The 24,678-nt window shown below is 43.9% G+C and overlaps 1 protein-coding gene across 5 annotated transcripts in view; it reads left to right on the top strand.

Annotated features, from left to right (window-relative positions):
* Window positions 1-10,937: 10,937 nt before the first annotated feature.
* ADPGK (ADP dependent glucokinase) overlaps window positions 10,938-24,678 on the top strand; it is a 55,106-nt gene continuing 41,365 nt past the window's right edge. For 3 of the 5 annotated variants that reach the window (XM_029575814.1, XM_029575815.1, XM_029575817.1), the window contains exon 1: window positions 11,630-12,174. In XM_029575814.1, coding sequence (XP_029431674.1) covers window positions 11,963-12,174 — 212 coding nt within the window. In that variant the 5' untranslated portion in view covers window positions 11,630-11,962. Of the gene's footprint in view, window positions 11,267-11,410; window positions 11,474-11,629; window positions 12,175-24,678 lie in introns of those variants that run through there. The other 2 variants (XM_029575818.1, XM_029575819.1) reach the window with 2 other exon arrangements.

Raw genomic sequence — 24,678 nt, forward strand, 5'->3', positions numbered from 1 at the left:
CATTAATATTTATCAAGTTAACTTTTCTAGTACATCTTCATAATTGATCTAGTACTTATGGCAAACTGTTTTGAAAATTAAAACGAGGTGATATTTTTCACATCTTAGAAAGTGGGTTGTTTTGAGATTCTTACATTCTCACGTTTGATTTTTCTTCAAGATTTGGTTATTACCTTTTGTCCTTTTCTCTGTGGCTCTATATTTTCAGATGTTTTTAAGTTAAATTATAAGTGCTTTTGAATAGCCATTCTTTAGCTCAGATTTAAATTTCTTTCTATCTGGTAAGACACATAATGATCAGGCATGGCATTCCATAGCTTTGGACCTGCTATGGAGAACAAACAATCTCTTATTTGTGTCAGATGTGTGCTCTGTATTGTGGGAATAGTTAATAGTTCTTTATTTTGAGATCTCAGTGTTTGCTGTGTATTGTATGGTTGTAGTGTCACTCCTAACAGGCCGATATTATTTGACTGAATGAGGTTGAATATTATCAATAATGCTTTGTTAGTAGATTCTAGATTGTACTGGTAACCAATGTGACATGTGACAGTGGAGGGACCAATCGGCAGACAGTGCCTTTATCTTTTTTATCTTTTATCTATCGCCCATATCCTGGGCGATGTACATAGACACAATCATAGCATTTCGATAAATACACATGAAAAACAGAATTCACAGCAATACTATAACTCAAACATACAGCAACCTTCTGCAGACTTAATAAAACGCTTGTCTGAATAGCCATGTTTTTAGCAGAGTCTTAAAATTCTTAACGCTTGTCTACCACATGTAGAGCTTTGGGAAAAGATTTCCAGTTAACCGGGGCAGCCACAGAGAAAGCGCAATGGTGAGGGCACATCTAACAGGCCTCATTGTGCGATTGCTGAACGGATGGACAGCCGGTCAAAAGCTGCCTTTTTGTCTTGAGTGGACTGTAAGTTCCATGGAGCAGAGGCTGCCTCTCATATGTATCTGTACAGTGCTGTGTATGTCTAGTAGCGCTTTAAAAATGATTAGTAGTAATACTAGTACTGTGCTGGGCAGCAGCCTGGTTAGCAGGCCTCTCACCCTTGACTTCAACAGGGCTATCAGCAAGGGAAGGAAACAAAAGCATTGCACCGGGTTCCGTTCCTCTGTTGTGCTCGGCTCCTTGGTTTAAGATTCGCTGTATTGTAAAGAAAAGGTCTGTGGCGCCTGTTCATTGAGGGATTTTTTTTTTTTCCACCCAGACCCTGGGACATGAATCTGTGCTGAATCAAGTGTTAATTGATAGCCTGCTAAAAAAAAAAAAAAAAGTCTGTGCTAGATGAAAAAAAAAAAGTTCTGCTAAAAGGAACTGTTGCTACAACGGTTGCAGCAGTCTACACAAAAACTTCACCATATGTTCTGCTCTCTTGAGCTACAAATGCAAAAAGTACAAAATTCAAAGCCATATGTTATGTATAATGTAGTGGATACATTTTTTTCTCCTAAGCTGAATTGGTAAGGAACAGAAAAGTGCACAGTGCCCTCTAGTGTTGCCTGTCTGTACTCCACGGAGCACCAGGTTACAAATGTGAACGTTCTGAGCAATGCAAAATCAGAAAAATTCTTTCTGGATAACACCATGCGGTAGATTTTTGGACTCGGTCACCTGTTCCAGAGGTGAACATGGAGCTGGCCTGCATTTCAGCACTCGTGTTAGATGTACGAGTGCCTTGCATTTCCAGTAGGAACCACACAAACGCACCTTGCTTTACGCCCCCATTTCGTACGTGGACATTTAACCAGCATACCCACCCAGTTTTCCATCTCAATGTGCATGGATGTCTTTCGTTTCAGAAACCATCTTGTTCTTGTGCAGGCTTTCAAATTTGACCCCTAGTTTGCGATTAGGCATTTTGCTGAAAACGTCCCCCTCTAGGTCACAGCATCCTTAATGCCAAACGTGGAGCAGTGACTTTGAGTGCAATTTTCAAAGGGCTTTCCGTGGGTAAAAGGCGTTTAGCTCGCAATATTCTCCTATCTGAAAATTGCCACACTATATGCGGGTGCATTCTGTTACCTGCACTGTAGTGGGCAGGGGCTCTAGGTGGGGGGAGAAACCTGTGCCTGCAGGAAAAGCAGGTGCAGATTTCTGTGGGTGCGGGCTTTTCCTTGGAAAACTGCTGCAAACACTGCAAGTAAAAAGCAGTCGCAGACTTTGTAACAAGGGCAGCTTGAAAATCACCTGCTGTGTGTCTTGGCCATCCATTTCACTCCAAAAGGCTTTCCCCCACCATGGCCAGAACCTGATGGAATCTGAATTCAAAAAGAATCAAGCTTTATCAACACACAATGGAATCCAAAGGCAAAGTGTTTGGGAAGGAGAAGAGATTATATATGCAGGCATTTCAAACAGGATTCTTATCCAGGAACCCTTCATTTCACTGTTGTGCCACAAAGCTGGGCCCCATACTGCAAAAAAATAAAAAAATAAAAAAAGGTATTGGAAGATTGGAAAGAATCCGAGAAATGGCAGCAGGGAATGGAGGGTTTAACCTGTGAGGAAAGGCTGTGTCAGCTGAGGCCGTTCACTCTGAGAAACAACCCTCATGAAAACCCCAAATATGGAAAATGGCATCACAAATAATTTATAACAAGGTTGTGGTTGAACAGATTGAAGTCTGAAGATGCAAACGTTTTGCATCTCAGTCCCCTCTCAGATAATACATAAGCTATGCCACCCTCTTGTCTTTGTAAATGAACTTGATCAAAAATCAACCATGTGAACTCTTCAGAAGTGTGCTCCTTTTCAAGGTCCTAACCTTGATATAGAATGTGAAACTCTGTTATAAAATATTTGTAATGTCATTTTCCATATTTGCTATTTTTATGGGGGCTTCTTTTGGATGAGAATATATTCTGGTCAGTGATTTGCTTTCTAAGAACATGTGGCACTTTGAGGCTGTTTGATGTAATTTGATTGGTCAGGGTTATCATGAGCTTCCTAGCTGCTGGTGCTGTTTAAATTTGTTGCTTTTGCAGCCTGCAGGACTGTGCGGCTTTGCAAAAGTGAAGCCCTTGAAGCAGAGAGGATCACCAAAATGCAGTTGTGTCAGGTATTGAAAATATGGCTGGATGTTGAGCTGCAGCATTCTTGAAAAGATAAGTGATGGGCTCAAGCCTACATTTATTCTTGATTTTTTTCAGAAAGTAAGATGGACAGAAGAGATAAAGAAAATAATGAATGGACATTAGTTTTGATTTGTTTGTGACACAAGTAACTTTCAACATCTAGATAGACTGGTGAATTGGGCTATAATTAAAAACCAGTGGCTTCTTATGAGGGCATAGTTTTATCAGAAAGGAAATGTTACTGCTATTTATGAATGCCATCCCTAAGCATTCCTCTCACTCTTTGTGTTTCTCTGAAGCCATGGTGTGCTATTTATAAGTACTGGATTTATTTATTTTTGTTATTTTAGGTTTTTTTCCATATCTGTATCCCAGTCACGATTTTCTATGTACTTTGTTTCTGTGACTGTCACTAAATCCAAGTTAGTTCTTCCACGAATGCTTTTTGATCTGGGACTTTATTTCCCATGTTACGAACATTAGGGTACATAGCTTTCCTAATGTTGCTCTCTTCCCCCTCGTTTCTGCACAAACGTTTGATGTTTTATTTATCTGAGGGCTTTGTACAACCATCCCCAACGACACTAGTTTAAAGCCTCCTCAGCAGATTTGCCAATCTGGTTTGGAAGATGTTTTGCCCCTTCTTTGACAGGTGGACCCCCATCTCTGTTCAGCAGTCCTTGGAATATCATCCCATAGCCCAGGAAGCTGAAATACTCATCAACACCATCTATGCAGAATGTGACCTACCCTGCCTAAGTCTTTATCTTTGACTGGGAGGATTGAGGTTCCCTCTCTGCTTCACCCTTTCTCCTAGAGCCATGAAATCACTTCCGATATGTTCTGCGTGATACCATGCCAACATGGATGAGTAGCATCAGATAAATGTCAGGCTTGATGATTCTCGGCAAACTTAATGTAATGCAACCCATCTTCAGGTAACCATTTCATACTGATGGAGCTATAAAAGTAAATTGTGCTCTTTAGGGGCCAATGGCTAGCTCAAACTCTTTCACTCAGTCTCTTTCCCCAAGGCCTGGTTCTTTTACCGGTGGGGGGTGGGGTGGGGGGTGGGGAGGGGGGTGCAGACAGCTCCTGCAGGCCCCTAGGTGACAGGGGTGATACTGCTTCTTTTCCCTGGTAGAGATATGCTTGTTTCTGTCTCTGATGGATGTAAGTGTCAAACAAATGACACAGGAGACTCTGGGTGAGTGTGCAAAAATAAATTTTACTGAGGGTGTATTCTGAATGGTAATTGGCACAGTTCGCATCATTTCTTTTCCCACAGATGGCTGTTGCCGGTCTTATTCTCTGTATCTGTGCAGGGGTCTCTCTATCTCTTTCAGGGTAATAGATATCCTCACCATCCAGAGCTTGGATAAATGATGGATCCCAAGTGGGCAGAGGTATCCCTGTTTGGGCAGAAAAACTGGATAGAAAAATGACTAACACAGTCTCTGCACAAAATCCCAGATTTTCTCTCTTCCAGGGATGAAGACTCCAAGTGGGGAGCCTCAGCTGTAATTCGATATTGATCTTTCTCACAATTATCCAATGTCTCTCTTGATCTCTTTTACTCTTTTGAATCCCAAGATGGAAGGGATCCACCTGAAACATGCAGCTCTTGATGTTTCTCTGGAAGGGCAGGAAGCGGGGCAGATAAACTGTCTCCCATTTCTACTAACAAAACATCCTTTACCCAAACACTGAGTCAGAACACCAGCAGGACCACCATAACTCTGTCCTCCAGGAGGTTGCAGAGGGACAGATTTTCTCTATATTGACTTACCCTCCAGGTAAACACCCAGGGAGTCTTGTAGGCTTCTTACAATGAAAAACTTCCAAAATCCTGAAATCAACCTGAAAACCACCAAACAGCCAAGATGTGGACTGCAAGCCACTGACCTTGCCCAGGGACTACAGGCAGGTAGTACCTGAGAACATGGGTAGGCACAAAAACCCAACAAAGGTTAAGCTCCAGCACCTCCCCCTAATTACAAAAGCAAACTGCACTGCCACCCCAAAGCTCTCAAGAGAAAGATGCTTTTATTATCTTACCAGGGGGACGGCCATTTCAGCACCCTCAAAGGGAGGGGCTGTATACATATGGTACCTCCCCCTAATTACCATCTCCTACTACATTAGCTGAAAGAATTCACCCAGGACTTAATAGTAATGCGCCCAAAAGGCTATTACAGTTATATCTTAGATCTTGGCACCTGGCAGACAGCACACCTCCTGGGACATCAGCAGATGAATGTCTCTATGCCCTCAGAAAAAACGTCACAACCACCACCTCTCTATGCTTCTTCAGTGCAGGTTTTTGATCCTGCAGTGCTGGGAGTTATGAGTTCTGGTTTCTCCTCTTCCACTTCCAGGGTTGCCTACCTGATCTTCACCTCTAGGGAAAGTGTAGTCAGGGTATAGAGAGTAACGTGGCTGAGGTAATCTTGGTCCCAGTGTCTGGTGGTCCAATTGCACATTCTCCTCTGCTGAAGTTTTCCATCTTTGCTGCCTCAATAAGCATTTCATTGATGTGGTCCTCATTCTACCAGAATCTTCTCAGCCTTGCCACCTCCTATCTAAGTTCTGCCACATGTTTCCTGTGGGAGTCAACCTGTAGGCACCTTCCACATTGATCCGGTTCCTCACAATAGATCAGGATATCCATATGGACAGAAGCAGAAATAGAAGTGGCAACAACGTTGGTGACATTATTATTATTTCTTAATATACTGCCTGTAAAGCTATAAGTTAGCCAAGTGATTTCTCAGCCATCGTTCTGTTGTTAGGAGCTTTGATACCTGTTGAAAGAAATGAAACCCCCCCCCCCAACAAAAAAACTACCAGAGTCCCTACCTTTTCCTCAGCTGTCCTGCAAGTAAAATCAGCTAGAATCTGTTCTATGAAATCTATTTTCTGACTTGGAATTTTTGTGGAACAAGTGAAGGGAAGATCATTTTAGCATAATAATGGTTAGTGCAACTGGAAAAGACCGATATGGAACCATAGCTTCTGGCTACTGCAAATCCTTTTGTCATAGAATACTGTGTGGTACTTTACAGTAATTATAATCCAGTAGTAATCCACATGAATTTATCAGGAGAAACCAGAGCAAAAGAAATATATATATTTTCACATGAAAAAATAACCAACAGACAATCCTGGAACTGTCCTTGTGAGCAATGTTATCAGATAAGCTGTGGGGGGGAGGGTGTGTGTGAGAAGGAAAAAGTCAAATATTGTGGCGGAAGAAGCAGGGCAGAGAAGGGAATGGAGGGAACATACGTAGAGAAAAGAGAGATGTCAGACAGCTGGGAGGGAAGGACAAAGATAAAGGGGAGACACATAGAATGAAAAGAACCAAGAAAGGAGCTAGGAAAAGACCGACAAGATTAGAGAGGAGGAAAAATTAGAAAAGGTAAAAAAAAAAAAAAGTGATTTTCCTTTTATATATTGAATTATATAAGTAGTACCATGTATTTATTTATTTTTTTAATGTGGTACAGATTTGTGGAGTTTAGAGCTGTGCTGTACAATTTATTTGAAGGTGTGGGTGAGAGCTCTAAGCTGGGCCCTGGAGTCTTTTGGCCAAGTTCGGGCCATGGGGGAACCACAGCGTTTGCTGATCCGATCCGCTGATCCGGGCTGCAGTGGTAAAGGAGAAGATCATGGCAGTAAGTGTGGCTGCTGGGTGGGGATAGGGGGCCAGCGGGGAACCAGTGAGGCTGGCAGAGACTGAAGTACAGTGGGATGGCAAACTGGAAAGTGTCGGTGGGCGCTGTGGGTTTTGCCCCCAATACCAACATAGAGGAAAACAAAAAATAGCCAATAATAAGCTCTTTATTGTAAGGAAAATGTGTCTTTGGTTTACAAGGCATTGGTGGAAGGAGAGAGAATAGTCTCTGACTGCTCTGCAAACTCCTTCAGAGAGCCAGCTGTTCCATCTCTTCCTTACATACAGTATTCTTACTATAGGATCCATACTCCTCTGTCCCCTCCCCCCTCCTCAGTCATGCATTACCCACCCAGACCCCTTGTAATTTGTCATTTACCCTGCACCAAAAAAGGGCATTGAGAAACACTTCCTTCCTAACCCCTAGTGTAGCCCCCCCTTCTAACCACAAACGTCCCGGCTCTGGTTCTGCATTTCACCCCGGTGCCCAGGCAACCTGCTCTCCTGATCTCTGCTTAAGTGTTGACAGGCTGGCGCAGACGCTGGTTCCCCTTTCCTTCTGTGCTGTCTGTCAGTGTCTCTCTGTAAAGATGCAACTCTCCCTTTAGCTGGGGCTGTGGACACATGAGCATCTTGCCTGACCCTTGGTGCTTGTGGCCAGACAGATTTATACAGCGCCTAGCTTACTGCCCCAGCTGGTTTTGGTGGTGTGTGTTTGTGGTGGGGGGAACGGGACATAACAGGCTAGATGAACCAGGGGACCCGCACTGCATTAGTAGGAATAGCATCAGGGCCCACAAGGCAGCAGTGGGGTTGAGCTGGTGCGAGTGCATTTCGGGGGCGACTTTATGAGCTGCCTAGACCGGAGAAGCCGCCTGACTCTGGCTCCTGGGCATAGGGTGAATTCAGTTGGGTGTGGCTGAAACTAAGGATTGGCAAGCTTTGCATATGATGGGAATTTGGTGAGAATTCAGAGTGGGTTGCGAGGAGACTGATGTCAGCCTCAAGGGTGGGGAGAGTGGCAGGCATATGTGGCCATCTTTATTGTAAAGTTTCTTCATTTTCCGTCATCTCTCCTGCAGCTGTTTCCTAGAGGGGGTAGGTGGGGGAAGATCAGCAGTTTCTCCACCTCAAAACAAACAGCAGCATTGCAGGTCTTTTCCCCCTCCCCATTTCTTTGGGTGGGTCCTGCCATGTATGCCAGAGTCAGCGTTGTCTTCATCTCAGACTGCCCCCCCTTCATCCAAGGGTGGGGGTCCTTCTGACTTTTGGAGTTTGTAGCAAATATTACTGATTATTGGCTTTTATATTGCTGATTTTGAAATTGTGCCAGGGGTCAACCTAAGCAAATAAAAACTAGTCAAGCTGCAACCCTACTTTCCCCACAATCGTGCGGAGAACAGCCAGCATAATGCGGTGAACAGGAAGCAACAAAATTTATCAGATGTGAAGGATAACTTCTTGCGAGGCTAGAATCCAACAAGGTTGGTTATATTTAACATCAGATTCCCCTGAAGAAAGACTGTTGTCTGAAACACGAACTTGTTTGCGTCGGGATTGCATTTTAACATCTAAAAGCTACCAACAGATTTAGAAAGTCGTTTAAACACCCGCTTCAAATTGAACACTTCTATGAAGATCACATTTGTTTTTCCCGCGAGTAAGGTTAATGCCTATTAAACCACGGATGCCATTGAATATCATTGGGACTTTATTGTTAATATAGTGCAAAAAAATGTTTCAAAAAAATTTCCTTTGGAGGTGGTAGGAGGTTGATGATTATAACCAATTGTATATTGGTGTTGGGACGCCTACACTATATATGAAACCTTCCACTCCTCCTACAAATATATTTTTTGAGTTTTCTTTAAAATTGTTTTGAAAATTAACAGCTCCACAGAGTGTAGGTGTACTGAATATTATTGAAATCACATAAAGTAATTTCTTGAGCATTTCATTGTAAAATACACTTTTACATACAGAAGAAGAGCAGCATTAATGGGCTGCCGCATATCCCACACTGTGGTGGCCCGAGAAGAGGAGGAAAGCCGGTAGCAGGGCCGCCGTGGATTCCACATTGCAGCGGCTCGAGAAGAGGAGGAGGCCTGGTAGCAGGGTCGCTGCGGAACCCATTTTTCAGGCGGCCAGAGAAGATCAGGGCCGCTGCAGAGCCCATCTTGCGGCAACCCGCACAGAGGAGGCCCAGAGGTGAGAGAGAGGCTGAGGGCCTGTAGAGTGTGTGAGTGTGTATGAGATGAGTTGAGAGACTGTGTGTGGGAGTGAGGACCTGAATGTTTGGAGAGACAGCATGTAAGAGCATCTGTGTGAGAGCCTGTGCTTGAGCAAGACAGTATGTGGGAGTGAGAGAGCCTGTGTATGTGAGAGTGAGACAGCATGTGCATGAGAGAGTGTGTATGTATGTATGAGAGAGAGCATGTGAGAGTGAGAGCTGTGGATGCGTGAGACTGCATGTGAGTGTGAGAGCCTGTGTGTGTGTGTATGTATATGTGTGAGATAGACAGCGTGTGAGAATGAGAACCTGATTGTGTGTTTGAGGGAAGAAGACAGATGGAGAGAAAAGAAATAGAAAAAAAAAGACCCTGTAAAAGGAATTGGCAAAAAAAACAAGAAGGGGAAAGTGGAAAAAAAAGCATGTGACTGTTACGGTTATTGATGTTTGGGTGGATCCTTGGACACTGTGGCAGCTGACCACACCCACGGGGGGGGGGGGGCAATTCCGTGAGGGACCACAGTGTCAGGCTAGACTCTGGACACACAAACACAGATTTGAATCTTTTATTAGACAGTTTTGGAAACCACCAGAGGTGGCAGTAGTGAGTAGTAAATGTTGATCCTGGCTGGGCTGGTATCCCACAGGACACTGGAACAGCGAATCCTCTGCTTGGCTGTGCTGTAGTGGAAAGAGACTGAGAGTTATGAGTACACAAATAGAAACATTCAGAGTCCCAGGTAGAATTAGGAGAAGCTCCGAGACAGGGAGAGCAGGCCCTTGAGGAGTGAGTAGCTGATCCCTTAGAGTAGAGAGACTCAGTGGTTTTGTACTCACACAGCAGTAACAGCGATTCCACTAGATGAAGGTTCTGGCATCGGAACAGAGGGCAGGCCCTCGAGGAGCGAGTACCTGGTTCCAGGGAAGAAGTACTTTGGAATAGATGGTAGTTGTACTCTCAGATGTAAACTGTTAGTGAAGTCTTCCAAGTAGAAGGGTTTGTAGATGCAGGCAGCGACTCAGGGAACATGGGCCCTCGAGGAGCAAGTACCGGTTTCCTGATAGCACCTGAAAGAAGCAGAAGAGGCCCCTGAGGAGCGGGTACCCCGTTAGCAATAAGAGTTCCAGATAACGCTGGAGTGGCAGAGCAGCTTCGGTACGGAGAGTGAATCCATCGGTAGTGTTCCGGTTGCTAACTCGATTAGCTAGTAAAAGTTGTAGGCTTAAATATCCGGGCAGTGTGACATCATCTCAGGGGGACGCCCCTGAGGTTTGGGCCAATGTGGAAATAAAGATGAGGGTGGCGAGGTGAGGGTCTGTCTCTGCTCTGTGCATGGCGGGAAGCAGCACCAAAGCCAGTCTGGGGACGCCGGAAGCTGCAGCAGCCAGCAGTCCGAGGTGAGCAGGAGGAGCCGCAAGAAGAGTGAGGTAGGCAGGGAGAAGCAGTCACAGACTTGCCAGGTTCTTATGGCCTGGATTGGCCACCGTTGGAAACAGATGCTGGGCTTGATGGACCCTTGGTCTGACCCAGTATGGCATTTTCTTATGTTCTTAAATAAGATCAAGGTGTAGGAAGGAAACATGAAGAATTAAAGGGAAAATCAGAACCACAAACACACACTTTATACATGAAATCACAGACACACCAGACTTTCTTCTATATATAAAAGGCTTGTGTTGTGTCGGTTAATCAGTCACACTGTCGTGTCTGTGTCAGGCCACCAGGTGTCGACTGGTACAGTGGAAAGTTGATAGTGCGCACTCTGCAAAGTCCTGTCAGAATTCTACACACACACACACATGCATATATAGGCACGTCTCGAGGAGTGGATTGAGAACCACTGGACCATACTATAGGAGCAACGCCGGATACTTTTGGCTACCTATATACATAATCGCCCACACACAGTGATGCTCCCATTCTGCTATTATACGTCCGAGTACTAATTAATACCAGACACGCTGCTGCCTAGTCAGGTCCCCCACCTCTGCCCCTGAAGCACTCTCCTGCGGCCAGAAGGGAAAGGAGGGGTTCGGGTACGAACTGGTGGCTTTTATATTAACAATTTAGAATTTAGTCCATTTGGAAATCCTGATTAGCCAGCGAGTAGGAAACCTTGACTCTGTTCAATCTGTGGACGACTAATAAAGTTTTGAATTTAAGACTTTTCCGGAAGGAAGCTTCCATTTTCTCAACAGTGGGATGAACTGAACAGCCAGACAACAAAATAGTGAGAGGAGACATCAAATTACAAGTTTATGTAAGTATATACAATACTTTTTTTTTAAATTTAAAACTGACAAAATATGCCACAAATGTTTATAAAGATCAACATATGAAACAGTGATAAAAGAGTTATTTTTACGCCCCTGCTTTTCTTTGTACCTGCCCCGATTTATTTTAGATTCTAGAAACGCTTGAGAGAAGTTTGCGTTAGAAGACACAGCAGTAGGAAATGCTAGTCTATGTAAGTTACGTGACAGCTCGTGTGCATGCGAAACGGGCGCAATCATCTCTATATTCAGTAAGCCGTACTGGCGCGCGTAGCCCTCAGTTCTCGAATCTGCACGGGAGGCCTTACGTAAAAGTCGTAAGAGAGGGCGTTTGAGTAGCCTAGCGCGGGCTGCCGCGTCGTTGCGCTTTTCTGGTCCGCCGGCTTGGGCCTCGTTCGCTCCGTGTACTCGGCGGGGCTTGTCTGGGTTCCACCGAGGAGGCTCCTGAGTTCGGGGCTTTCTCTTACTCTGCCTTACCATTCTTGATATGAAAAGACAGCGTACGAATAGAAAAAAAAAATAATATATGTGTATATACATTTATTTTCATAGTTAATACATCGTTTTTTTGTTTTATTTTTTTAATTTTTACGTCGCGTTCCTGTGAAGAACGGGAGGGCCTCTTGCAATTTATTTTTTGTTCTCCCGGCTTGCTTTTGGTGGACCAGCTTCCTGCCACGGTGATGTGGGGTAGGGCGCTCTGCGTGGCTTTTTTTGCCCTAGCTGTGGGTTTCCTCGTTTATCGGGACCCGGAATTACCCGGCTCAACGTTGGGTTTTCTGTCTACCTTTCTGCGCAGCCTCCAGGGGGCGCCCTCCTTTGAGCGGGCCCTGGCATCCGCTTGGGACGTCGTCATTGTTGCCCCGGCCAGACAGTGGAGTAAAATCGCTGTTGGGTAAGTCGAAGCAACTAAATATTTTTTTGGCAGTGACTGGGATTCGGGGGTGGAAGTGAGAGACAGTTTATGTACAAAGAGGCTAATGGATTAAACTTCACATCGCCTGAATTTATATGCAAACCTGCATTTATTTTGTACTTATGGGTGGTGTTAATACATGCAAATGAGCCAAGTAGGTAACGTACGCGCATTCTGTACTTTTAGACTTCATCGCAAAAACCTTTAATTAGACCTCCAAGGCATAGAGCTGTTTGCAGTAGTGCATCTGCAAAGCTGTTGTGTGTACTTTATTGCTATATTCATTCATACCAAATGAACTGCTTTGCATAATTTTGCATTGAATTAGCTCATTAGCATGACTTTGGGTGCTTAAATTGGCAAAAGTTAAAGGATGTGCAATAAAAGACAAATAGACTGAACACCCGATTTACTTGGGATAATGGTGCCTGTTTCTTTGTGCATACTGGCATTTGCAAATTTAAGCACAAGTTAGTACACTGGGCTCACAGCAGGGGTGCAGGGAGTCAAGGCATGAAATCGCCCAATCCACAGCAGCTGGTTCAAGATTTTCATGTAGTATTTCTTAACTTACTGATGGTGTAAAATCATGAGCTAGTGTTGAATAATGCCTTCAACTTGTGTGTGAGACCCTCATGTTTTTTCCAAGAGGTCCCCAATCAGAAAGCAGTTGACTCTTGGAGTTTGAAAAAGACAGAATTGGGCTATCTTAACATCAAATAAAGAGTAAGCTTCTTTCCCTGTACCTACCCAGATCAGTCTAGACTCCTTGGTTTTGCCTCCCTCCCAGCAGATGGAGACAGAGAAAGTTTTACTGACTGTGCCACCTGCAGTTCTTCAATATTTCTCTGTCTCCAGCAGATAGATGGTGCAAAATCTTACATCAAATAAAGAGTAATCTTTCTTTCCTTCTTTTAATGTCACTACTGCACAAGATTTCTTTCATGAATTATATATTTAAAGGGTTCATGTGAGAACATTTGTATAGAAATGTAATGGTGGAATACCATTTGACCTATCTAGTTTGCCTATCCTTACCATTTTTTCAGCTTTTCAATTCCTACCACTCTCTCAGAAATGCTTTGTGCTTATTCCATGCTTTGTTAAATTCAGATATTATCCTTGGGGAATTTGTTCTATGCATCCGTCACTCTCTGTAAAGAAATAATTCCATAGATTACTCCTGAGTCTACTCTCTTTCACCCTCATCCCAGGACATATCTGTTCTAGAGCCCCTTTTTTTGTAGGAGGAGGCCTGCTTCCTGTGCATGGAAGAGGTATTTAAATGTTTCTAACTTGCCTTCTGTAGAAAATATATTTTGAGATCTTTATCTGTCATCATATGCTTTAGAGCAGGGGTCAGGAACCCATGGCTCGCGAGCCAGATATGGCTCTTTTGAGGGCTGCATCTGGCTCGCAGACAAGTGTCGCCATACTTCGCGGTTCCCCGCTGACCCAGCTGCTCCCCGGTCCTCCGCCGCCCGGGCTTAAAATGCTGTCAGCCCGGGCGGAACGCGGCAGGACAGCTGGAGTCAGCGGCACCGGCGTGCTCTCTTCTCCCCCCCCCCCCCCCCCCCCCCCCCCCGCGGCCCGGAAGAGGAAGTGGAGAGCATCGGGTGCCTGCGCGGGAAGAAGAGACCACACTAGCGTGGTCTCTTCTTCCGCGCAGGCACCCGAGCACGCCGGTGCTCTCTTCTTCCCGCGGCCCGGAAGAGGAAGTGGAGAGCATCGGGTGCCTGCGCGGGAAGACCCGCGCAGGCACGCTAGTGTCCGACGGGAAGAAGACTGCAGCGCGGCTCGGAGGAAAATGAAAATCTTCAACCGCGGCCGATGGGACTCCGCCTTCGCCTCCGCGAGGGCTGAAAATGAAGGAGGTTAGCGTTGGGAGGTGGCTGCTGCTGCCGCGAGTTCCCGGGGGGGGGGGAAAGGGGGAGAGAGAGAGTGAATGAATGAGCGAGCAAGCATGTGTGTTTGAGATCCTGTGTGTGTGAGTGAGAGATTGCATGTATGTGAATGATTGAGAGCCTGTATATGTGAAAGAGAGTATGTCTGTGATTGAGATCCTGCCTGTGAGAGAGAGAGCATGAATGTAAGTTTACCATTGGGAACCTGTATGTGTAAGTTTGTAATTGAAAACCTGTTTGTTTGAAAGAGTATGTGTGTATGATTGAGATCCTTTGTGTGTGAGAGAGATCATGTGTATGTATGATTAAGAGCCTGTGTGTATAAGTAAGAGAGAGATCATGTGTGTCTGTGTCTGATTGACAGCTGGTTTAGGTGATGGAGCATGTGAGTATGTGATTGAGAGCCTGTGTTTAAATGAGAGAGAGAGACCATGTGTGTCTGTGTGATTGAGAGCTGATTTAGGTGAGGGAGCATGTGAGTATGTGATTGAGAGCCTGTGTTTAAATGAGAGAGAGAGACCATGTGTGTCTGTGTGTGATTGAGAGCTGATTTAGGTGAGGGAGCATGTGAGTATGTGATTGAGAGCCTGTGTGTAAATGAGAGAAAGAGAGGACCTGTTTGTAAGCATGTGAATGAGAGTCTGTGTGTGAGAGAAAAAGACAGCATGTATTTATGTGATTGAAAGCCTGTGTGTGTGTAAGCATGAAAAGATAGACAGCATGTGTGTAAATGTGTAATTAAGAGCCTATATAAGTGAGAGAGAAAAAACATTTGTATATGTGAGTGACTGAGAGCATGTGTGTATAGGTGTGTCATTGAGAGCCAGTGTGAGAGAGAGCGCTGGTATGTGACTGAGAGAGGAGAAAGTTCCAAGCAAACCACCCCACCTCCTGCTAATTCAGAACAATCTCAGGACACCTGGATATCAAACGTTCCCAGGTATGCAGAGCAAAAAAATTTTTGTATCCTTATTATTTTTCATTACTGGATCTTTGTGTCTGCTATTTTGAAATATTTTGTTGGTATCTGGAAATGTTTTATATGAGTTTTTAATTATTGGATATTCCACTCATCAGCTGTTTCGAAATATGTTCTTTTTGTTAGTACAGTTTTACTGCTGATGATTTTATATTTCTTGATTTGTTTTATAAGGATGTGTGATGTTTCTTTTTTCCTTTGTTACACTGCATACAGAGACTCTGGCTTGTTGCAGTTTCCAATTCAGTTTTTGTCTGCATGCTTCTTGTTATGCGTTTTGGTCTCTTTATTCTATGTTAGGTGAGGGACAGCACGTGATTCAGGTGAGGTTTTCTGCTGGCGTGTAGTTTCTGTGTAGGACTCTATAGCAGCCTGACTTGGTCCGTTTTCCTAATAGGAGATGTATTGGTGTCTTAAGGCCTGGTGTAATATTTTCAGAGACTTATTGTACTTTAAAAGTGTGATCTTACATAAAATGCACACATTTACTTGTATTTAGTTTTAAACATATTGTATGGCTCTTATGGAATTACATTTTAAAATATGTGGCGTTTATGGCTCTCTCAGCCAAAAAGGTTCCTGACCCCTGCTTTAGAGTGATGATCATTGACCATTTTAGCAGCTACCCTCTGGACTGACTTTAACCAGATTATATCCTTCTGAAGATGTGGTCTCCAGAATTATACAAGGTATTACAATTGAGGTCTGACCAGGGGCTTAATCAGGGTCAGCATAATTTTTGTGCTGACTATTCCTCTCTGTATAGCCAAGTATCTTTCTGGCATTTGCTGTCCACTTATCCATCTGTTTGGCCACCTTAAAATCAACATATATGATCACCCCCTGAATGCACTCTTCTTTTGTGCTTAAAAGAATTTCACCCCTATACGATTTGCAGCCCAAATGTATGACTTTATTTCTTAGCATTAAATCTTAGCTGTCAGATTCTGTTCCTTGAATGTGTATAGATCCCTCTTCATGTTTTCCACATCATTCTGGCTGTCTGCCTTGTTGCAGATATTAGACTCATCTGCAAAAAGACAAATGTTTCCCGGCAATCTTTCAGCAACGTCACTTACAAAAATGTAAATAACTGATCCAAGGTTTAATCCCTCTGGTACATGACTAGTAATGCCTCTCTCCTTGGAATGAACTCCATTTCCGCTATCTTTTGTCACTTCCTGCTCAACCAGTTTAAAACCTGATCAGTCACTAACACATACCAAGGACGCTCAATTTATTTATAAGTTGCCTATGCAGAACCATATCAAAGGCAAAAGAACATAAGAAATTACTATACTGGGTCAGACTGAGGGTCCATCAAGTCCAGTATCCTGTTTCTAATAGTGGCCAATCCAGGTAACAAGTATTTGGAAAGTACCCAAACACAAAATAAATCCCATGCTACTAATGCTGATAATAAATAGTGGCTATTCCCTAAGTTATCTGTATTAATAGCAGTTTATGGACTTCTTGAGGAACTTGTCCAAACCTTTTTAAAACTCCAGCTCTAGCTGCCTTCACCACATCCTCTAGCAATGAATTCCAGAGCTTAATTGTGCATTGAGTGAAAAATAATTTTCTCTGTACTACTTGCTAATTTCATGGAGTGACCCCTAGTCCTTGTATTATCTGAAAGAATAAATAACTGATTCAAATTTACCCATTCTAGTCCTCTCATGTTTTTATAGACATCTATCATATCCCCCCTCAGGCATCTCCAAGCTGAAATGCAAGTATGCTACCTCAAATGTGTTCTCCTGATCCATTTCTCTGGTCACCTAATCAAGAAATTGATCAGATTCTTCTGCCATGACCACCTTCTGGTAAAAACCATTCTGCCTTGGGTCTTGCAATTCTTTTTCAATTCGAGAAACTGCCCTATCCTGTGTGTTAGCAGTGATTCCATTAATTTGCTTACCACAGAGGCCAGTCTAACCAGCTTGTACTTCCCAGTCTCCTCCTTATGTCCATCTTTGTGGAGAAGAACCACATCTCCTGTCTCCAGTCCTCTGGAACTATTCTCAACTTTAAAGAAGCATTGAAAATGTCTGCCAGCAGAATTGAAGAACTTCCCTAAATTCCTTTAGCCTTGGATGTATCCTGCATGGCTCCCATTGCTTTATCTATTTTAAGTTGGGGTTAATTTGGTGGAAAATGTCCAGAAACGCAATTCCGGCACTTCTTTTCAGACCTAAGAGGCAGAGCAGCAGGGGTATTCTTATTTATTTATTTAGGCTTTTTTATATACCGAACATATTGTGTGCACGTCATGTTGGTTTACAGCAAAATTTGGGGACAAGCCATTAATACATTGTCCCTAAAAAACATTAAAACGGGGGCGCTGTTCAGCACGTGCCGGGAATGGTTGTGTAAGTGCTGAGCTCCTGCTGTTTGATCCCCCATATCCCGTTTTCGAGCGCACCCGAGATACGAAGGCACTCATACATATTATTAAGCAATCTGAGAAACATTTCTCATGGCCGCTAAACGAAAAACGGATTTAAAACATTTTGGCTTCCATAAGCAACCGCCGGAATTGCCGTCCGTGGAAAAGGTAATGACTGCTGACCTTCACGCTGACGCAATCACCGGTGAGGATTCCGCTGCACCGTGCCCAACACTTCAGCTTGCTGATATTCCCAGCTGCGACGAGATCCGCGGCTGGTTTATGGAACTCCGCAGCGACCTACGCCAACACAAAGTAGAGCTTCTTGCCACCATGACAGAATTGAAAGAAGTCATGGCGGCATTAGGAAATAGGGTCGATGAACTAGAGATCCGAGCGGAAGGCCAAGCAGACAAAATGAAGGCGTGCAGCACACAATATTGGCAATTGCAAACAGAGAACATAACCCTCGTGGAAAAACTAGAGGATCTAGACAATCACTCACAGCGAAACAATATAAGGATACGAGGTGTACCTGAGACTGAAGCCTATAAAGACGCCATGGAGACTGCACGGAAAATTTGCGGGTTTCTTTTTAACTCTCAGCACTCTAGCACAGCCAGTGGTACAGGCTGATACCCTGCCTGAGCTTCATATAGAATATGCACACAAGGTGCTAGGCCCCAGGATCGACAATAAGTCCTGGGACATTATATTATGCCTACGATAGTTCACCCAAAAGACCCCCATCTATGAGACAATACGTCAACAACCAACTTGGCAGTGGGAGGGCCATGATATTGCTGTATATCAAGACCTGGCCCCTACAACCCTAAAAAAGCATTTTGAGCTCCGAGAGGCCACTAGAGCGCTGTGGGGGGCCTCAGGTACGATATCGATGGACTTTCCCATTTGAGTTATCTTTTACTGCCCAGGGGACCACTTATTGCGTTAAAACTATATATGAAGAAGTGGAAGCCTTGAAAGCCGCGGGCCTCCAAGTCCATTTTTCTTTGCCCGATTCCTCAGCAATGCAACAACGAAGAGACAATCATCCACATTGGCAGAGGGCTACCAATAGCCGCTGCCGATTGCGACGGCAGACTGAAGATCAAGAGTGCACTCTAGATGATCAGGGCTGATTCCTATTATCGAAGGGAGCATCAGAGGTTTTCTTCCAGTTTTTGATGAGTCTCTGTACAGGGGTAGACTATGTTCGCTGACATAAATACAGTACTATAGTGCTCCGTGGCACTGTTTTTCTGTTCTGGGTTTTCACATTTGCTACGTTATAACTTTACCAGATTATCTGTTACAGTTTGTATGACTTTTCCTGTCTTGTTATACCTTTTGCTAGACGGGGGTGGGGTGATCTTCAGGAAGTTCACCTTAGCCACATGCTATTCCCCAGGTGTGCAAAGCCCCCATAGGGAGGGAAGTCTGCCAGGGAGGTTGGGCAGAATATAACATTGTAATGGGGAAATTGGGGATAATTTACCAAACTCTGTTTTATGTAACATTTATACTTGCTGCTAGTTACGCACCTAACGATTCTGAGGTCAATGGAAATGCCAATGCTTTATACTCTTCTGAGGGAACTTTATGACCTAATGATTAAAGTTATGTCCATGAATGTCAGGGGATTACAAACTTATAGAAAATGTCAACTTCTCTTCCAAGAATTGAATACCTTACAAATTGATATTGCACTTCTTCAAGAGACCCATTTAAGACCACATCACGCGAAGCTGCTCGCTCACAAAAACTATCCAATGCAGTTTTTTGCCTCCAGTTTGTTAGGATCTAAATATAGCTATCCTACTTTCCACTTCTGTGGTGCATGAAGTACTACATAAATATGAGGACCCAGACGGCCTTATATTAATGGTGACCATCCGGATAGGAAAAGAGACATTCACGATTTGTTAACATTTACGCATCAAACACTTCTCAGATGCAATTTTTACGAAATCTTGAACGCTTCAGGCGGATCAACATTTTATTTTATTTATTTATTTAACACTTTTATATACCGACCTTCATGAAAAGATTTCATATCCGATCGGTTTACATGTAAACAAGGGGTAGAACTTAAACATCTATTAACCAGAGGCGAAAGTTACATATAACAAGGAATTAATAACTTGGGGGCTAGGTTAGCCAGAGGTAAAGGACAGAATAACTGAAACTAGATGAGGCAATGAGACCAAGAAACAGAGGCATAAATTGTGGGTGGTGATTTTAATATTACGCTAAAGCCCCACCTCGACAATTCCTGGATAGGTACATCTATGAAGGGTCCGGCTAGAAGCACGCTTCTCCACCTTATAGACACCTGGAATATAGTGGATGTCTGGAGGCAGAGGTTCCCTACTTCCAAACAATACAATTTCTACTCACCGGCGCATTCTACTTACACGCGTATTGACTACCTCCTTATAGATAAAAGCTTACAGAATAATGTTCGAAGAGTGGAGATAGAACCGATCACGTGGAGTGATCACACATCGGTCTGGCTCGACCTCACCACTAACGACATGTCACGAGGCACTCAATACTGGCGTTTGAATGAGAGCCTCCTAGATGACACCCAGTATGTCAAACGGGTCAAAGCCCTATTGCTCTATTTTTTTTTTTTTCGGAACCAAAACGATAAAGAATCTTCCCCCTTACTGATCTGGGAATGCTCAAAGGCATATATCCGCGGTAAATTTATTTCCAGAGCTGCCTACTGTAAACGCATTAGGGAGGAAAAAAGGGAGTCGCTCCTACTTGAAATCAAATCTTTGGCTCAACAACATATGATACAACCCACGCTTTCCATATATAAACAATTGACTGCTGCGAGGCAAGTGCTGCAAACTCTGGATAACGCCCAAATCACGCATGCCTTAAACATCACCAAACAAATCTATTTTGAGGGAGGCAATAAAGCCGGTCGCCTACTTGCGTGTCGCCTCAAGAGTACTATGCTTCGAAACAGTATTGCTAAGATTAAGAACAGCCAGGGCGTAATGATGACCAACACAATAGACATACACCAGTGTTTTATAGATTTATACACCAGTTTATACAAGGCACGCACAGATATCTCATTATCAAATATTGACAAGTATCTGGATGCCACCTCTATTACAACTCTGACCAACTCCCAACGGGACAACCTGGATAGTCCTATAACTTTGCTGGAGGTACAGATGGCAATTAAAACCCTAAAGGCCGGCAAGGCCCTGGGTCTAGAGGTCTGACTAGCAAATATTATAAGTCTTTTTCATCCACTTTATCGCCATTTCTGGTGGAGGCCTTTAACATGCTGCGGAACGGAGGGATCTTGGGACCCCACTCTAATACCGCTGGTATATCAGTTATCGCTAAGCCGGGCACCTTGTGTGGGTCATATAGACCAATATCTTTATCAACCTCGATCTTAAACTCCTGGCCCGTATCCTTGCAGAGCGTCTTAATCAAATGCTACCGGCACTGGTACATCACGATCAAGCGGGTTTTATTCCAGGATGCTCCGCCTCCGATAATGTTCAAGCCATAAATATCAACTGGTGGGTTCGTAGGATGGATATCCCGAGTGTAGTTCTTGCTGTCGATGCTGAAAAAGCATTTGATATGGTGCATTGGCCTTTTTTGTTCTGCACCCTCTCTAGAATGGGATTTGGGGACTGCTTTTTGAAATGGATACAACAGCTCTACAATAGCCCAACTGCACAAGTGAAAGTTAATGGAGGCTACGGAACCACGTTTCCTATAGAACACTGCACATGCCAGGGCTGCCCCCTCTCCCCTCTGCTCTTCACGCTCTTCCTTGAACCCTTTACATCGACCATCCGGAATGCCAAGAACATTACAGGGGTGCAATTAGGGCTGTCTTAGTATAAGTTGACTCTTTTTGCAGACGATATCTTATTCACGCTTACTCAACCACGGACTTCTTTACCTGCAGTATTGATAGCCATTCAACAATTTAGCTCGGTCTCTGGTTTTAAAGTCAATTTAGAGAAGTCCGAGATCTTGAACCTAAATGTACCTGACATTGACGTACGTCAACTGCAACTTCAGCTCCCCTTCCGATGGACAAATAAGCCATTTAAATATTTAGGCATATATCTAGGTGCGAGTGTCGAACACCTCGATCAGCTGAATTACCTACCATTGTTCCAGGCTATTGAGAGAGACCTCTTGCGCTGGTACAGGGATCTGCACTCTTGGCTTGGACATATAGCCATATTTAAAATGAATATCCTTCCTCGGATCCTCTACCTTTTTATTACATTACCTGTACAGCTCTCTGCTCGCCTCTTGAGAAGTCTTCAGAAAATTTTTTTCGACTTCATCTGGAGGAAAAGACCACCAAGGATTGCTCGGGCAGTTCTTTTTGATCTAAGGAATGTGGAGGATTGGGTGTCCCCAATCTGGAATGGTATTATGCAGCGGCCCAATTGAAGGCGATTCTTCATATACATACCAGTTGCCACTGCCCCGTTCCTTGGCAGATCCTCGATCAACGGATGATAGGGGATATGCCTCTCACGGCGATATTCTGGCAACCCCGAGCTACATGGCGACCTGTACTTCACCTGCAGCCCCCCCACTCTGCACCATGTTAAAGTATGGTCATGGAAGACGAAGCTGGTAGGAAACTTGCCATATCATCTCTTATCAGCTTTATTTCACAATACAAAATTCCCACTAGGCCTACCCTGCAAAGCCTTCTCAATTTGGAAATCTATGTGCTTGACTATGGTGGGAGCGTTCGTGCAAGAGAGAGAAATACTATCTCTCGTGTCATTATCTACACAACACCAAAACATTGCTATTCCATTTCTGGAGTATACGCAAATCACGCACTTTATCAGGGCTACATTATCTTCTACTGGTTTGGAGACGAAAAGAACCATGTTTTGAAACATTTTGCATGCAATCCCAAGGTGTCAAGAAAGCAATTTCGAAAATCTATGAGCTATTCCAGGGTACTCAATAGGAAAAGGAGCTGAACCAAACCTGGAGTATTGAAGAATGGGAAGATTTGTTCCTTCAGGCTCACAAGAGTTCATCATCTGCCCAACTCCAAGAGCATTGTCTAAAAATGCTGTACTGATGGCATTATGTGCCTGTGCGGCTGACTAAGATGTATCCAAATTCACCGAACATCTGATGGCGCCAATGTGGACAAGTGGGTACTTATTTGTACATTTGGTGGTCTTGTCCGGTACTGCCCCCTACTGGAAAGAGATCTAAGCCTGGATTTCTGACATGGTAGGACAGGCTGTTCCAGCAGATCCATTGAATGTTCTTCTGGGAAAACCAGTGGATGGCCTACCTCTCCATTCGCAACGATTATGTCGGCAAGTTTATATCGTGGCTCGCACAGCCCTGGCATGCAATTGGCGGAGTCCAACCTTACCGATCATGAATATTCTTATACGTCGACTGCATAAACTCCAAGTTTTGGAACATATCACCGCCACCATTTTCTCTCAATGTACCAGACTATTTGGGCTCCTTTTACCTCATGGTACCAGAATTATGCTGCTCCATAATATCTTGAAATCGTCAATCCCTTTGACATTCAGGTTTTTTGCTATAATTTCACCTTGTCCCAATATTTTTTTTTGCATTTGAGACTTTAATTATTTTCTTCAGGCTGGGACAAGCAACGCCTCCCCCAGATTTCCTTTTAATTTTGCATTTCCATGACCTCTATTAAATCAATTATTGTGTTGTCAAGTGGTATGCTACTACTGCTATTTTCTTTACCTCAAAACCAGGGGTGGTTACTGGCCACTATGTTTCTGTCTAATCATATTAATGTTAACCAATGTTTTTTTTGCTGCGTGTTTGGTGTGGGGAGGGAAGTAAGGGACAAGAATCTTGCAGAACGTGTACATTCTAAATGTTGACTCTGTTCTTGCTTTATTTGGTATGTACACTGCACTATTGTTTTCTACGTTTGCCAATAAAGGTTTTAAATACAAAAACAAAAAACATTAAAACTAAATATCCAAATAAACCCTCTAAAAATTGTTAAGAACTCGTAATAATGCTCTCGACTCCCTCCAAGCAACCTGCAGAGAAGAGAAGGGTGAGCCTGGAGCACACACAGAAATCTGCTCTGCTACTTAATCCAGGTCTTTCCCTCTTGTTCCCTACTCTCCCCACTTTTCCTCCTGTGGGAAGGGGAAGGGTTGATACTGAAGTAGACTTTGTAGAGCAAAAAACAGACACAAACAGGGTTTGAATAAGCACAAGTCTGAAACTTGTGAGCAGTAGTGCTGATTGTCAAGGCTTCAAACTTGTGCTAATTCATCTCCATTACCAAGGGCTTAATTTCTGGCAGAAAAACCCAGAATGGTGTTCTACCTTTTTTTTTTTTTTCTTTCAGAGATTCGAGAAAGCAGAGCCAGCAGTGTATATCAATTCTGGCTTCCCTACGGAAGCCAGTTGCTTGGTTCATTTTGGCTCCTAGTTATTGGAGGAAGCAGAGAAGGTCAGCATTTGTTGGAATTTGATTTTTGTGCAATTTCCCAGCATAATTTAGGAGGCTATGAAGGACAATAGCAAAGGTTTGTTTAAAAAAAAAAAAAGCAAACAAACAAAAAAAAGACATGGGGTGAATGCCTCTCAGTCCCACTGCTTCTGCCACTCTTGGGTGTATTAGCTTCCTGCTTATCACACGGTCCTCCCAGGACTTGCTGCCTCTGCTGCTGATGACCACATTGGTGAGGGTAAAAATACCGTGAGAGTGAATGAGGGGATTGGGGGAGAGGGGAGGAGTGAGTGATGGGATGTGGGAAGGCAAAAGAAAAGTGGAGAGATTGGAGAGGCTGTGGGTTGTGTGGTGGAGAGGGGGAAAGAGTGAGGGGATCAACGGTGCTGTGGGGTGTGAGTGAGGGGATCATAGGGACTATAAGCATAACTGGGAACTTTTTGAGTTGCTGTGAGTGTGCACCAGTAGCAGCAGCATGGGTTTGTGGGGGGGGGGGGGGCGCATGTGTGCATGCACCAGTAGCAGCATACATGCAAACTTTCTCACATACACTAACACACGTTCACTTTTCACACACACATGCTCATTCTCACATACATGCACTCACTTTCAGTCACCCCAGACTCTCACGCACATGGGCACACACTCAGTTCTCCTCCTCTTCTACACATACTCATGTTAAGTAACAAATATGGAGCTCTTTCTGGGTATA

This window comes from Rhinatrema bivittatum, chromosome 13 (assembly GCF_901001135.1).
Source record: "Rhinatrema bivittatum chromosome 13, aRhiBiv1.1, whole genome shotgun sequence".
NCBI classification, from domain to species: domain Eukaryota; kingdom Metazoa; phylum Chordata; class Amphibia; order Gymnophiona; family Rhinatrematidae; genus Rhinatrema; species Rhinatrema bivittatum.